The 16,793-nt window shown below is 38.8% G+C and overlaps 1 protein-coding gene across 1 annotated transcript; it reads left to right on the forward strand.

The window, feature by feature from the left end:
- The first annotated feature begins 5,773 nt into the window (after positions 1-5,773).
- LOC111221855 (hepatocyte nuclear factor 4-gamma-like) lies at positions 5,774-16,043 on the forward strand. Its single transcript, XM_022745444.1, has 10 exons — positions 5,774-6,177; positions 7,696-7,867; positions 8,471-8,565; positions 11,698-11,804; positions 12,462-12,617; positions 12,837-12,924; positions 13,069-13,221; positions 14,587-14,844; positions 15,023-15,115; positions 15,395-16,043. The coding sequence occupies exons 1-10, from the start codon at positions 6,072-6,074 to the stop codon at positions 15,436-15,438; spliced, it is 1,272 nt and encodes a 423-aa protein (XP_022601165.1). The 5' UTR covers positions 5,774-6,071; the 3' UTR covers positions 15,439-16,043.
- The last annotated feature ends 750 nt before the right edge of the window (positions 16,044-16,793 follow it).

A 16,793-nucleotide genomic window follows, 5' to 3' on the forward strand; every position in this document is an offset into this window, starting at 1 on the left:
GTTCACAGAGGACCTTAGAAATGGGGAGTTTTTTTTAATCATTTTTCACAGTATCCCATATGTTTTTCTTTTATTTGCAGTCGTGGAGACACACAAACCACCAATGGAAAAAAAAAAAAAACAAGTAGGAAAAAAGTGATATAGATTCATCCGGTTCAGTATTCAAATCACATTTTCTGCACTGGTACTTAGAAACAGCATATAAGGTCAGATACAGTTTCAAAGTGTAATTAAACCCTGACACCAACAGTTTTAAGGATGTTGGGTTTCCTGTTTACATAACAAAAACAGTCATAAAACATATGGGTGGCATATGAAAACACGTTTCGAAGGCCACACAAAGATTTGCTTTATCAATTCTGACAAGGAAAGCAGCAGAAGGGGCTCTCTACTTGAACCATTCTTGAACTTCTGTTAGCAGTAGTCTGTTCAACCCACATATCAACTTACTTATTCAACAACAGTAGACATTCAAAATCTCAAGGTCGGAGTGACACAGTGACTGCGGGCTTTGATGTCACCAACTTGCTCAATTTCTATCAAAGAGTGGCAAAAAGCAACTTAAGCCAGAAATATTTTTCAGAGGTTCATATTCATTCACATAAATTCCACATTTGTGAGTTATATACATGTTGGCTAGAGTATTTACAATATCCCATGACAATAAATAAACAATTTTAGAGAAGATAACATGAGAGCATAAGGACCACTTTCATATATATATATATATATATGGTAAATATGAAGCTACAGTCAGCAGTTGGTTAGCTTAGCATAAAGATTGGAATCAGCTATCCTGGTTCTGTAAAGCAACAAAATCCACCTATGGGCATCTCTAAAGCTCAGTAATTAACACATTGTGTCTAATTTGTTTAATTTGTACAAAAACTGAAGCATAAAAATAACAAGTTTGTATCTAGTTCATTATATTTAAACAGCATTTCAATGATTACATGCTATGTTTATGGCATATATGTAGTTAGGACATGGTTTACACTGAAATACAGCCATCTAACAGTTGACAGGAGATTAATACAATGGCAAGTTATGGAACTTAAGTTACTATTTTGAAATTTTAAACAAACAGGCTCGTTTTTTATACTGTTTTTTTTAATGATGAAAGGTACATTCGACAATTTTTGGCCACTAGGTGACGTTTTAAAAACACACAGTAATACAACCCATGGTATAATATGAGCTAAAGTTCATATATGGCTAGCACCAAGTCGGCTATAAATTAGCTGCGTGACTAATTATCCAACACAGACACATACACACATTAACAGTTACAGTGGTAAAGCTGTTTGCGGTCACCTGGTTCACTTACTAGTTAGCTTTAGTCAGGTTTTCTGACTTCGCAGACAAATCTACTGCTCTTTTAATTTTACTGTTAGCTTGGTAAATGTTTGCTGACGTTTACCTGGTAGGCTACTTTCAATGTGGAGCAGGTGGTCCACTCTGTTGCTCAGTTTCCGGCAATGGGTTGCAGCGGTGTTGTGGCGTTGTAAACTTTAGTTTGCGGCCTTCAGTCCTGTGTAACTATTGGAATAATAATTTGCACCAACGAACAGTGTCGTAGTTGAGGCACAAAGATGTTTTCTTCTGAAAATAATGTAATGAGCTAAACTTTAAAAACTCCCGCGGGTCGGTTGACAACACTTATTTGAAGACGCTTTTCACATTTCTTCAAAACGATGCTTTCCAGCTGAAATAAAACGTGTTCCGTCCGCAGCTGCACAATTAAGAAAAGTTTTGACTCCTTTGCAAAGTTGCGACTATTTCAACAGCAGGAAGTGACGTTTCTGTTTCTTGTTAAAAATAAATTAATTAATTTAAAAAAGCAAGAAAAGTATTAAATCAATGGAAAGAAAAAAAAAGTAAGAAAAGTATTATTGTACTACTATGTCATACAAGTTAGACAAAATAATGTGGTAAATTGTAAACATACTTATTGTGCATCCCACTGAACGTTTCTGTTCCACATAGTTTGCCTTGTACTTACTGCACCCTTGAACAGCTTCTGTCTGTGACTTTGAATTCTAAGTACAAAATTGAAAAATGTAACACGAATAATTATAATTAATCACAAGATTTATCTCCTTTTTCCCAATATGTTTAATTTTGCACAAAGTTTCATATGTGCCCACATTAATGGAAACCATGCATCGGTGGTTGGATGTGTCTCAGTGGACTGGACATAGTGAAGTCAAAGTGTCCTCTTTCCAGAATTTCCTCAGTCATTCTGTCGGATTTGTCAAACTGACTTGATATGGACCTGAGAGAGAGAGAGAGAAAGAGAAGATTTATGGAACTTAAACAAATCCTGACATGGTTCTTATTAGTGGTAATTACTCGTAGCACTCTCAGCAAGGCAACTGCAAAGTTTAGTTTGACATGCAGAAGTGATGAATCAAGCATCAATGGAGCTTTACTTTGTCCCGTCTGTTTCATTGATAAAAATGTAGGTGGGTTTATTTTGAGCAAAATATTTTGTCAAAAGCTACTTCTTTCTGGTGTTTTAGTTTTTTGTGTCATAGGTCCCTTATGGATTTCAACTCGGTACAAGCCAGATTTGGGTGCTTTTGCTGAGCCATTTGCAATTCAGTGGTGAGGGTCACTGTTTCCATTACATTACCCTGTATTGTTACAGGGAAATCTGAAGTTACCACAATAAAGTTTTTTTTCTGTTCCCATCAAGTGTTTCTGCAGCTCAAAGCCTTCTTAAGTCTGGTCCTCTACTTTGCAGTTAACAACATCCATCCCTCAACACTACTGTGTCAATGGAGTTGCAGAGCGGCAAAGACAAAGTACTCCTCACCCATCTAAGGGCTGTGTCCATCTGGAAAAGCCATTGGAACAAACAGGTTGTAGGGGCAACTGGAGGCTCTCTCTCTCTCTCTCGCTCTCTCTCTCTCAAAATGCCTCCCAGACCTGGTGGTGTCTGTGACAGGCCCTCTCCTGGTGAGCTAGCTTCCATGATGAATGGCCACCTTTCCACTCTTTATCGCCCCACTAAATCATGTGCTTACCATGCTTTTATGACCAATTTTTGCTGCTTTGTTTTACTTTCCCCATTTTTTTTGAATGAAACTCCAAAGGCTGTGGTTTTGTTTTGTATTTTTCTTTTTTTTGTACTGTACATTGTACTGATCTTCCAGGTTTTTATCACTGCATTAGTATTCAGGTGGAGATTAGAGATCTAGCCTTATTAATCGAATTCACAGAGACAAATGTGTCAGACCTTGTTTGGACTAGAGAAAGGCTCCAACAGAAAATGCTCTTATCTAAAGAGCAAATATTTCAAGAATATTTCATTTTATTCATTTACTGTTTTCTAACCTCTATCTTTTATGCAGCACTCCTGTCTTTTATACCCACCGAGTAATAACTTGACAAATAGGCAGGAATATGTCTGTTGCATTCCTGGAAAAGCATAAATAATTTATGTGACTGAGCGTCACATGTGGAGTTGGTCATAATCCAGAGTATGAAAGGCACGCAGTATGTCAGGGCAGGACAGAGGATCTGAGAAGAGATTCATTTTTTTGTTTTGTTTTCTTATCTTAAGGTATAATAAATTACTAGATAATGGCATTTGCTGTGTGTTTATGAAAGTCTTTGTCAATCATTTACTGTGCTTTGATAGTTTTTACGTCACAAAAGGTAGTACACATATGAGTTAGTGAAAATTCAGTATTCTGTCATGTGTCCCGTGAAAAATAATAGTAAAACTAAACTGTTATAGGAGGAATATCATGCAATGAAGGTCCCTGGCCAGACCAATGTCTATAGGCCACGATCAAACCTCTGCATTGGCTTTTTAAACTGGGAAAAATTATGCAAATAATTTTAAGTAAACTCATCAAAATTTGTTTTACATTACCAAACATGAGAGAGCAAGTCTGGATCATAAAGGTGTGTCAAACAAAAGAGAAGAGAGTTACTGAAGAGTTTGCACCCAAATTATATTTCATCAACTAAATTGTGTGTCTCTTAATATTACTTTTACTATTTAAAATACATAGTCATGTGGATGCTGACACTTTTTGATACTGCATAGAAACACACAAATAAATAACAAGTAGATTTATATCTATAAAAGTGTTTTATAACTACCTCGGTGATGCAGTACTTCGGTGAGCTCTTGCTCTGGTACAGATTAAAATTGAGGTCAGAAATGATGTACTCTGTCTCCCCCCAGTGGACAGAGAAAATCCTGTCATGGTATTGTCCTGAATAATGCTCATCTGTATGACTGACTCCTTCACCCACAGTGAATTGATTAATAGCGGTGGACAAAATTAAATGTAAACATGTTTTGTCGTAATTGAATCAGTCTAAACAAAATGTTAAAAGTTTCACTGAAGAATTGAAATGTGTAAGAGTTGTAGTTTTCAGTTAAACTGTGATGCGTGCCAGTAGTTCATAGTATAGCATTTTTTTTATTTTGAAAGCAATGTTTTTAGATTCACAAGCTAAACATTCAATATTCATGGGTCATTTTAACCCTTCCCTGATAGAATCTCAAAGACCAGTAAGGCCTATGCTGCAGTCATCTTACAACTTGGAGGTTTTTATGATCTATCAATCACCCAAACAAAGCTTAAGTGTGTGAGCCACTGCCAGGGGAGGTCTGACCTGCGGCCTAGCGTGACATTCAAGGAAGGAGGGCTACTCACCCAGGAAATCCCATTACACCAAAGTATGATGGATATCAGTACTGGGAAAGCTCATATGTGGTCTGACATATAATTTGTTATAATTTGTAAAAAAAAAAAAAAAAAAAAAATGGTGTGACCACATTCACCTTTATCCCTGTCTTTCACTCTTTCAAAAGTCTGTCCCTACAGTCTGACATGTATGCTTAAAATCTAGAATACTATATTCATCTGTCTTGTATTTGTGTTTGAGCTCATGTAGCGAACCAAGACAAGGAACTGGCCATTTTAATGAAATTAAATGTTAAAAAATTTGGTTGTACAACACTGAATTTGTGGCTGTACATCCAGAAATTTACCACTGATTTCTTTCTTTTTTTGTGATTTAACAGTAGTGAATTATCTTGTTTTCCAAATGACATTTCTTAAACAACAGTGTGTATGTACATAGATAATAAACTTGCTGTGCTATAATGACAATTCTGTAGTTAAAATGGTGATTGAACAGACAGCAAAACTATCTTGCATACTTGTGTCATCTGAATCAAAGAGGTGCAGATTAGCTTCATATGTAGTAGATTTCCAGTGGTGATCAATAAAACCAAACAACACCAATACGATAGAATGTGAAGTCTGTCTTTGTCATGAAACTAAAATACTCTTTATCAACACCATGGAGACAGAAAAATGACAAATGTCACTGGCGTGGAATTGTATCACTTACCTCAAAAATAAAAGCAAAGGTTAATCAGGCACCATCCAAACTCTTTTCAAAAGTCTCCCACTCTGTTTGTTTGTGTCATGTCACCCTTCTGTGCCGTATTGATTGTCCAAGATAAGAGAATACCATGTAAATTTTCTGCTAAAATTCGATGAAAGACGTCACAGCATGCAACCTTTGGACTTGTCTTTGAATTTATTGACTTTTTTGATGACATTTATTTTACCAATTAAATTAACTAGTCATGAATGTATTGTAACATGTAGGTCACACATCTTTCTCGCAGGTCTTATCTGTTTTTGGTCCTCACAGTGAGTCATGTTTATCTGTTTCTGAACTCTCCCCTTTATATACTTTACTGATAAGAAGCAAGCAAACAGACAGTGGGCCAAATTTCAGTGCTGTGAAGTCACTGGAGTGGACCATCACAGAGCAGCTTATGGACCCACCACAAGAATGTTAGAAGTGCCATTGTAAAGAAGGTTAACATCCATAGCTAGGGATCGAGAAGACAAAAACAAAAGCTGCAAGCAACTGTAGAAGAAGGAAAGGGATCCAGCCCACACATTGGATTCCTGTGATGAAGAGAAACTGAGCTGAATGCGTGATCCGGAAGTTACAGTCGATACTGGTGGAGTTTTGCCTGTCAGCCAATTTCAAAAACCTTCTAAACATAGAGCCTCATCAGAGCCATGAAGCTTACTGGAACTATCCTTAAACTGGAGTACACTCACTGCAGTACAGACACTGAGCATTTAAACAACACGATTGTGATACCACTGCAAACTAATACAACAGGTATGATGAAACAGCTTCACCTAAATCACTCTGAAGTGTAAGCCTCTTAAGTGTCATCGGTTCTAACACAAAATACTGCATTGTTGCAGTTACTCTTCCCAATTTAGGGTTTAGGGTGCAACTAACACTTTTTAATTAATCTATCAGTTGTTTTCTCAATTTATTGTTTGAGCTAAAAGAATGTACTCCTGCGGCCTATCAAAATTTCCCAGAGTCCAAAGTCTTTAAATTGCTTGCTCAGTCCAATCAGTGGTCCAAAGCCAAAGGAAATGTCACAATGATATAAAACAGAGAAAAGTAGCTAATCATTACAATTAATAAGTTGCATGGAAACTGGTAATCTTTGGCAATCTTGCTTAAAAAAGAAAATTTAAGTGATGAATTGACAATGAAAAATAGTTGCAGATAAATTTTCTGTCCTTTGACTACTCGATTCAGCATTCTACATAAGTTTACATTCTGATCTAATTCCTTTCGTAATCTTATCCCCTGTCATCGTTATAATTAGGGCTCCGTTCAGCTGAATCAGGCCCTTTCCTTACCACTTTAAATGAAAAAGCTTTACCAACAGGCCGCTCTTCAAATTCAGATAACTGCAAGGCAAATGTATTCTAATCTCTTAATTCAATCTAACTGATCTTTGACCACAGAAAGCATTTTCCCTGTTAAATCGCAATCCCTAGCTGCTTCATCTCCCTAAACTAAGTATGCAATTTACATACATTATAGCCTGGGGTCTGTACAGTACAGGCATCAGTGCAGGAACACTGCACCAAGAACGTGTATTTGACGGTCAGTGCTTTTAAAGAGAGACAATCCTGCAGCAATCAAACCCTGGCAAGATGCAATTTGGAGCAACATGGAAGGAGAATTTAAACAGAGCATCCAATGTAAAATTAGCCAGAGGAGAGTAGTGGACTTTGGCTTGCCACTGACCTCTGACTGCTTTAATTAAATGGGGAGTTTTCTCTTCCTCTTGAGTAATAACTAGCAGTTCTCCTCTGAGGCCTATGGCACTGACAGTCACATAGAGCAGTGATATCACTACCTATAACCCTGGTTTTATTATCAACACCATTGCTCCTGCTAAACCTATGAAATGGTGCCCAGGCAATTCCTAAGGGGCCGTGAGTTCACAATCAACACCTTACTGCATAGCCGTGTCCATGTGCAAGGTTATTTCTGTTCACAAAGGTGGAATAAGATTCATCATGCGCCTTGGTTGATAAAAGGGATCATGAATGATCGTGTCTATCAAGGTGTCTGTCTGCTCTTAACAAAGCTGATGTTCTCTCAGCTGTGTGATCTGTCTCGGATGCTTGTGAGGCTTGTTAGATTAGGCACAGAGATATTTATTTATTCATTAGCAACCAAATAAAAGGTCTTAGAGAATCCCTCTCCCCTACAATGCTAATGTCTATCACGTCTCATATTCAAACTTTTCGTCAGGCACCTAATTTTATTTTTATCAGAAATCTGCAGGGTTTTTTTTAGTGTCTACTATCTTTTAATTGACAGATTCACCAGCATCAGAACCCACCTCATCACTATCACATCCTGATGGAGGTAGGACTCAATGTTCCATATGTGCAGACAGAGCCACAGGTAAGCATTATGGTGCATCCAGCTGTGATGGCTGCAAGGGCTTCTTCAGGAGGAGTATTCGCAATAACCACACTTACAACTGTAGGTAAGTTCCATCATAGATCCCTCTAAATAAAACAGATCATTGTTCAACAACATTGTATTCATCGCATAGCACAATATCAACTAACATGTTAAATTAAGTCTGGAAACAGATACACAGCAATAACAATGACATTGCGAATATCAAAAAGGACTTTATCTAAGTTGAAGTGAGAAGTTACTCTGTGGTGTTAAAGTTATCACCCATTGTACAGAAGTGTGAGATGTATCATAGAGGAAACAACACCTAGCAAAAGAAAAGCAACCTAAAGTCATAGTCGCTGGAACCAGTCCAGGCATGGAAACAATAACATATATATAATGACAGGGGACTCTAAATCAATGGTGAGATATAGCTGTAGGCTCTTTTTGACTTTCCCATGTGAGCAGATGATTGAACCGTGCTTTGCCGACTACAGATTCTGTCATGTCTTAGCTTGCATTAAAAAGTGTCCCTGAGTGCAGAGTGAGATGTCAGGTGACTACAAGCGAAGGATCAAGCACAAAATATGATCAATTTCTAAACCTCAGAGTATTCCACGTGTGTAACTGTGTCTTCTTCTGAGAAATATTAAAGGGGAACTCCACCGATTTTTTTTTTTTTTAGGTTCAACAGGCAATGTTCTGTGGAGAAAGACAAAAGAAACCAGTGTCGTTACTGCAGACTACAAAAGTGTTTCAAAGCTGGAATGAGAAAGGAAGGTCAGAGGAATTGTTTTTATCTTCTTAAGCAGCTTTCTTTTATTTAATACAGTGCACCTTCAGGATTTAAATTCTAAAAATGTAATTGAACCACAAGAACCTACATAAAAGGATGAGATAAATATTCCAAACTTGAAAAACTTCCAAACTAAAATTTGCTATACACCATTTGCATAGAAAATTTGTCATGTCTACTTCTAGGAAATGGAAAAAGAGGATCAGGGGTGGTTCAATAAAAGGAAAAGATATTTTTGTTTACTTCTTGTGCAACAATGAGTGCGTCAGTGTTGATTTTCGTGCGTGTTTATGTGCCCTATGTGTATCTTTGGCCTTATCTTCCACTGACTCCCACAGATAAGCAGGGAAAGAGAGATGTGATCAGAGGAGCTATGAATAGTCTCTACACATGAATAATTAACATGACTGAGCACGGGCAAATATTTGTTCTGCATTTTTCTGGAAAGATGTTGTTTACAGCCCCCTGCAGTGAAGGCCAGGGCTACTAATTTTGAAAGTTTACTTCAGTAATTTGCCTGGTTTGCATAACATGCTGTAGAATAAAATACCAGTCATTTTACACTTGACCTCTGAGCGCGCTCACTGTAACTGTTTACTCCCAATCAGGGCTTAACCGACGCGCCACAGAAGATTCATTTTTGACATTGTCATGCAGCACCATTGTCTGTGAAGCAGAGAGTTAGCCCCCTGCTCCTTCTCCTCTTCTAGTTTGATTAATACACTCCTGATTGGATGCTGAGAGGACAGNGTCTCATATTCAAACTTTTCGTCAGGCACCTAATTTTATTTTTATCAGAAATCTGCAGGGTTTTTTTTAGTGTCTACTATCTTTTAATTGACAGATTCACCAGCATCAGAACCCACCTCATCACTATCACATCCTGATGGAGGTAGGACTCAATGTTCCATATGTGCAGACAGAGCCACAGGTAAGCATTATGGTGCATCCAGCTGTGATGGCTGCAAGGGCTTCTTCAGGAGGAGTATTCGCAATAACCACACTTACAACTGTAGGTAAGTTCCATCATAGATCCCTCTAAATAAAACAGATCATTGTTCAACAACATTGTATTCATCGCATAGCACAATATCAACTAACATGTTAAATTAAGTCTGGAAACAGATACACAGCAATAACAATGACATTGCGAATATCAAAAAGGACTTTATCTAAGTTGAAGTGAGAAGTTACTCTGTGGTGTTAAAGTTATCACCCATTGTACAGAAGTGTGAGATGTATCATAGAGGAAACAACACCTAGCAAAAGAAAAGCAACCTAAAGTCATAGTCGCTGGAACCAGTCCAGGCATGGAAACAATAACATATATATAATGACAGGGGACTCTAAATCAATGGTGAGATATAGCTGTAGGCTCTTTTTGACTTTCCCATGTGAGCAGATGATTGAACCGTGCTTTGCCGACTACAGATTCTGTCATGTCTTAGCTTGCATTAAAAAGTGTCCCTGAGTGCAGAGTGAGATGTCAGGTGACTACAAGCGAAGGATCAAGCACAAAATATGATCAATTTCTAAACCTCAGAGTATTCCACGTGTGTAACTGTGTCTTCTTCTGAGAAATATTAAAGGGGAACTCCACCGATTTTTTTTTTTTTTAGGTTCAACAGGCAATGTTCTGTGGAGAAAGACAAAAGAAACCAGTGTCGTTACTGCAGACTACAAAAGTGTTTCAAAGCTGGAATGAGAAAGGAAGGTCAGAGGAATTGTTTTTATCTTCTTAAGCAGCTTTCTTTTATTTAATACAGTGCACCTTCAGGATTTAAATTCTAAAAATGTAATTGAACCACAAGAACCTACATAAAAGGATGAGATAAATATTCCAAACTTGAAAAACTTCCAAACTAAAATTTGCTATACACCATTTGCATAGAAAATTTGTCATGTCTACTTCTAGGAAATGGAAAAAGAGGATCAGGGGTGGTTCAATAAAAGGAAAAGATATTTTTGTTTACTTCTTGTGCAACAATGAGTGCGTCAGTGTTGATTTTCGTGCGTGTTTATGTGCCCTATGTGTATCTTTGGCCTTATCTTCCACTGACTCCCACAGATAAGCAGGGAAAGAGAGATGTGATCAGAGGAGCTATGAATAGTCTCTACACATGAATAATTAACATGACTGAGCACGGGCAAATATTTGTTCTGCATTTTTCTGGAAAGATGTTGTTTACAGCCCCCTGCAGTGAAGGCCAGGGCTACTAATTTTGAAAGTTTACTTCAGTAATTTGCCTGGTTTGCATAACATGCTGTAGAATAAAATACCAGTCATTTTACACTTGACCTCTGAGCGCGCTCACTGTAACTGTTTACTCCCAATCAGGGCTTAACCGACGCGCCACAGAAGATTCATTTTTGACATTGTCATGCAGCACCATTGTCTGTGAAGCAGAGAGTTAGCCCCCTGCTCCTTCTCCTCTTCTAGTTTGATTAATACACTCCTGATTGGATGCTGAGAGGACAGCTCTGATGACTGATTACTCCGACACTTGGTCCTGCTGTCTGACTTTGTAAAGCCATATTGGAATCAGCCTGGGGCCTTCCAGATTGCTTTGTTTCTAATGACTTTCACAGGGTCATCATCATTTGATGACATCTCCTCCGCTAAACATAATCCACACCATCAAGCATCCAGGCATCCACGCCCACTTTTTATTGTGCACGGCAAATGTAAGAAGCTGTTGTCAACATCAGAATATTAAATCAGCATATATCAAATCAAGATAGGTCTACATGACAGGACTAAAACATCATTCTGGTAAAATGTACCCATTTATATGACTTCTCATCAACTCCTTTTACATTTAACTACTCTATACTAATTTACATCGTGAAACAGACACTCGAATCTCCAAATAGAAGAAGTCTTCTGGGCACAGTGTTTTTTTTTCTAATTTCTGCCATATTTGCAACATTTGGGGCATGGTTAATGTTGGCATGAACAGCAACTTCAATGTCACAGAGGATAGAGGGACTTTGTGGAGGCAAAGAGTAAGTCTTTTCTTTCAGAACATGTTTGCAGCTGAGGTGAGAAAAAAAAACTGATGTCTGGAGAAGCCAAGAAACGTCTCTGATGGTTCTTTCCTCTCTTTAATCTCCAGCTGTTCAGAATGAGAGAGACTGCATCAACAGTCACAGAGCCAAAGGACAGACAGTGGGCACTCTGTCCATCAGTGTGCTCCTGCGGGCAGAGGCCAGTGTGCAACAGGTAACACACCGTTGCTTAAGACCTCAGATACAAAGTTCTGCAACAGATATGGACACTTTTCTCATATATGCCAGCCAAGGGATCCCTACACTATTTCTGGAAATCATGTTGGTGAAGGTCAGAGACGAAGAGGATATAAGTTACATTTTAGACATGCAGCGATTAAATTCAGCGAAGGCTGTAGCTGTAGGCTGGATTCAGTTACTCCTTAGAAATGACAAAATTGCCGAGGGACCCCATCTAATCATAGCCCATTTAATTGCACCACTTGATCTGGGATTGTGTGCCGATGTTCAATTACCTTCAAATGAATAATAACAACCAGATATACGCTTTTGCGTGTAAAAGGAATGCACAGAAATAAATTAGATGATTGGCAAATGAACTACTGCATCCTATGCTGGTGGGGCGTTTTTCCATATTTGTCATCATGTGGTCTCCATCTACAAAAACCTCCTCTACCTGCCTTGGCTTGCTTTACCCTTTACAGCTCTCGAAGTGCCAAAGCACTCATACACCTATCAGCATCATCACCTTTCTAATCCCCCATTCATCTCCCACCCCACATACACTCATGCACCTTCTCTAAGGTTCATTCCCACATTGCAGTATCACCTGCTCCCACTGCGAACTCACTTTTTGCTTTGTTGCTCTCAGTTCCCAGCGCTGGTCTCACCTGGGAGTCACGACATCAACACCAAGAAGACAGCCGGTGTGGGAGACGTGTTTGAGTCCATGAAGCAGCAACTCCTCCTGCTGGTGGAATGGGCAAAACACATCCCAGAGTTTTGTAGCCTCCCAATAGATGACAGGGTAGGAAGGGGACAGAATATCAAAACTACTTTTTAAACATACAGCTAACTTACACCTGTCTAAGCAGAATAAAGTGACAGTGGCTGACTTTTTTCTTTTTTTTTTAACTTGGACTCAGTGAGTGTATACATTTCTCAGTTCAGGTTGATGCTTTGGATGACTATTAATTAGCCTTTTAAAGCTGTATATCACATAAAGCCTGTTTATGTCTGTTTGCAGGTAACCCTGCTCCGAACCCACTCTGCAGAACATCTTATTCTAGGGGCAGCAAGACGCTCTCTACCTTACAACAATCTCATTCTTCTAGGTATAAAACTGTCTGTCTCCCTTTTTTATTTCATTGTTCACTTATATCCTGAGGTATTGCATTTTAGTTTTCACATGTATCTGCAGTATTCTTTGTCCTAAAATATCTTGCATATGGAAGAATATGTCTATGTTTATTGAACAGGAAATGACTCTGTGATCCCCTTGAGAGGTGCACAGATAGAGGTGTCCAGAGTGGCTTTCAGAATCCAAGAGGAGCTGGTTAAACCTCTCAGAGAGCTGGACATCACAGACAAAGAGTTTGCTTGCCTCAAAACTATTGTCGTCTTTGCCCCAGGTTAGTCTGGTTGGTTCTGTTCTGCCACTTGACCTCATCCATAGCACCAGGCAAATAACACCTTTTTTTGATGTTCTCTCTTGGATCTGTTTATTTTCTTGGCCTTTTGCATGTGTAGTTTAGTCTGTGTGGTCTGCTCTGGCTTCAGAGTGTTTCAGGGCGATTTTCTAATAATATCAGGATGTGGTGAAGTTCTTGGCAGTCAGGTGGTGCTGGCTGCCTGCTGAACTTAATGGGCCATTTATCTGAGGCAGTACAAGTAGAGGCAGGAGGACCAAATAGGCAAACTACAACTCTGCTGCACAGCCCAGCAAAGATGAAGACACTGACTTGGGATTATCACACAATCTTTATTCAAACATTTTTTTCAACCATCCTGTTGAAAAGTTTTTACTCTTACTGAAAAAACTGTGCAGTATTGTTTTCTGTTATTCTCATTATACCCTGTTGTTTTGTGACTATACATTCACTGATGACCTTACAAAAGTTTGGCATTAAATGCAGTAACAATATTGCATTCACACAAATGTTATTTCATTTAAAATTATATCACAGTGACCTTTCGTAACTCCTTTCATAACTCCTTTGGCTGCTCATTTAGAAAATTGACTTATTATTTCTAAGATGCATCAATCATTGGATTCTTGGAACCAATAAAATATTGATTATATACAGTCCAGTTTGAGAAAGGGAGTTAGGGACTGAAGCAGTGATAAATGGCATATTTTCCTTTTGGAAGGAAAGTAGTGAGTAAAAGTCTTTCATAGAAATGATGCCAAAAGTTATATTAGTTAGTGAAATTACAGAACTGTCATGTTTGTGGTAAGGTGGACCCAAATGCAGCCAAAAACACAAGGGAGTAGGTGGAAAGAAATTATTTTAATAACAAAAAAGAGTGACTACTTACAAAACACACAAGGAACATGAACAGGAACCAAAAGCACTAGGTAACACGAGGAACCACAGGGGCTAACAACAGATATCACAAGGAATGTCATAACAAAGGAGGAAAAATAACAGACAAAGTGAAGCACAGAGACTAAATAGACACATAGGGAGGCAAGGGTGATTGAACACAGGTGAAACACATTAGGGCGGGGCAGACAATCATCAAGGAGGGAAACAGGACAAAGACAGGAAGTCTAAACATCGAGACACAGAAGGAAACTAACTAAAAAATAAAACAGGAAGTGACAAAAATCCAAACATAAAATGTCCACCATGGCAAACCGTGATAAGCACAAGCAAGCCTCATCTGCTTATTTTATTGTTTCTTATTCAGCAATCAAAACTTTTCTTCATAGCCTTTTTGTTACAGTGTACTCTCTCCTCTTCATTATATGTCTTCTTACCTTTGTCCCACAGACTGTCCGGGTTTGAAGAGTCCTCAGCTGGTTCGACATCTGCGTTTCCAGGCCCAACTGCTGCTAGAAGAAGCAACCTGTGAGCAGCGGGGAAGGTTTGGGGAGCTCTTGCTGATCATGCCTCCCCTGCAGAGTGTGGCCTGGCAGATGGTGGAGACTCTCCACTTAGCACAGCTGCTGGGTGAAGCCACAATGGACAGCCTGTTGCTGGAGATGCTGCTGGGAGAGGGAGCCAAAACAGGAAATGGACTATGTACAGGTAGAAGACACTGCTACAGTATTTATTTACTTAGACTATATGCTATCTTAAACTTTGAACTGTATAGCTTGTACTGGTGTCATAATCGACATTTACTTTATGTAATTGTACTGAAATCTACCACTGACAATGTGCTATTTGTTCACCGGCTCTCACTTTCAATATTCGTCTTCTCCAGACTCTCCTCTTCCTTCAGGCAACGACAAGACTCAAGACCAGGAAAGAGGTTCACCTACAAACTTCACCTCTGCCATCTCTCACGTTTCAACATGTGAGCGAGCACAAATCAACCTATCAACCTAACAGTTTTGACTGGATATAGAACAGTGTGTATTTCAAGGAGCACTGACTTTTCAATGAGTAACAGTGTAGAGGCTTTTATTCCACGTAGTTGTCATATCAAGTCCAACTGTTTTCTACCATCAAAATAAACATAGCCACCTCAGTATTTAGTGGTTCTCATCTGACATTTGATTCCATTAAATTCATTGATAGTCATTGTACCCTCATTTGCTAAATGTAAATGCCCATGTCTGTCTGTCTCACAAAGCTCTTCCAAGCGGCTTCCCTGCTGCCCGCACAGACTGGCACTGAGGTGTACAGACATGACGATGCTGCCAGTGTGCCCACGGCATACCAGAGGTGCCTGTCCTCACCAAGACACACGTCAAGAAGCAGCAACTTCACCGAGGAGTGGAGGGGTGTTATGAGCTTGAGACAGAACACATATTAAAATATACACACTCAGCCACATACACACTCAACACACATACAGTTATGCATGCACACAAGTGCAGTCATCCATTGCTGTGAAAAGATTGTACAAGAAATCTACAATGCAAATAGGTGTTTTGAACTATAACTAAGCATAATTCACTCACTGCAGACACATTACAGTATGCTCAACTTGTATCTAGAGCTGAAGCGCAAGACCCAACGTTTGTCAGCAGAGGGCACAAAAAGCCTGTTCAGAAAGATTTGTCGTCCATGTGAGTCAAGTTTGTCTTTGTAAATAAGAGCCTCCACTCATGTTTTTGTGGTGAAAGATTTGTCATGTAAATCTGAATGGAGAAATGGTCACATCTCAAATAAAAAGGCCAAGTGGGGCTTGTCATTCCAAGGGTCAGCTCACAATAGAGAGGGTCTAAGTAAAAAAAAAAAAAAAAAATCATAGAAATTTGATCTAAAGAAAAGTGGCATCAAGCAAACACTGGATACTGTCTTTGGACCTTTGGTTGACAACTTTCTAATAAAGACACCACCTGCAAGGTACGTGTAGTGATTCCTTCGAGGACACTGGTCGTGCAAACCTTAATGCTCGGTAAAGGTTAATGATGTGAGTGATGAGGGAGGAGGGGGCTCAACAGAGCAGGAGGTAAGAGGGGCTGCAATGACTCCATATAACTCGATGACAAAAGCGTGTTCTGTGTAATGAAACCCTCTCTCTTTCTAGCTTCTGTTTTCATTTCTTAATTACTCATCCCCTACAAAAACAGAGAAAGAAATCCATCCTTTATTCTTCCCTGAAAGTCATTGGCAAACATATCCACAATAGAGGGTATAATCTCTGTTCTGAAGATTTCTTTTTAAAAAAAAACACAAAAAAAACCTCATTCATCACAGAAATCAGGTTAGCTAAATAATGACGTGTTCTTCTTTCCATTTGAGACAGTATCAAGTCTGTGACATTTAAGTTTTACCTAATCAGTGGAGGAATTCTTGATGTTAAAAGAAGTTATATAACATTACATAATCCCATAAAGCTAAGTGGTTCAATGTAATGAGAGAAAAAAAACAATCTTCTCCACAGATGGTGGAAATCTTTTCAAAGTTTACATTTCCCTGACAGCATATACAGTATGTGCTTGGCTTGCAGACTTACACCTGCATATAGTATACTCATATGGACCAGCCACAATACTCTCAACTGAAGAAAGACATACTGTTTG

The sequence above is a fragment of the Seriola dumerili genome, unplaced genomic scaffold (genome assembly GCF_002260705.1).
Source record: "Seriola dumerili isolate Sdu_G_001 unplaced genomic scaffold, Sdu_1.0 BDQW01000003.1, whole genome shotgun sequence".
In the NCBI taxonomy this organism is placed as follows: Eukaryota; Metazoa; Chordata; class Actinopteri; order Carangiformes; family Carangidae; genus Seriola; species Seriola dumerili.

What these genes read in the sequence shown, in the direction of transcription:
- LOC111221855 (XM_022745444.1), top strand. Translation starts at nt 6,072, where the DNA reads ATGAAGCTTACTGGAACTATCCTTAAACTGGAGTACACTCACTGCAGT. An exon ending in CAGAGGCCAGTGTGCAACAG is followed by an intron (nt 11,805 to 12,461) that starts GTAACACACCGT and finishes TGTTGCTCTCAG; the next exon opens with TTCCCAGCGCTGGTCTCACC. An exon ending in CATCTCTCACGTTTCAACAT is followed by an intron (nt 15,116 to 15,394) that starts GTGAGCGAGCAC and finishes TGTCTCACAAAG; the next exon opens with CTCTTCCAAGCGGCTTCCCT.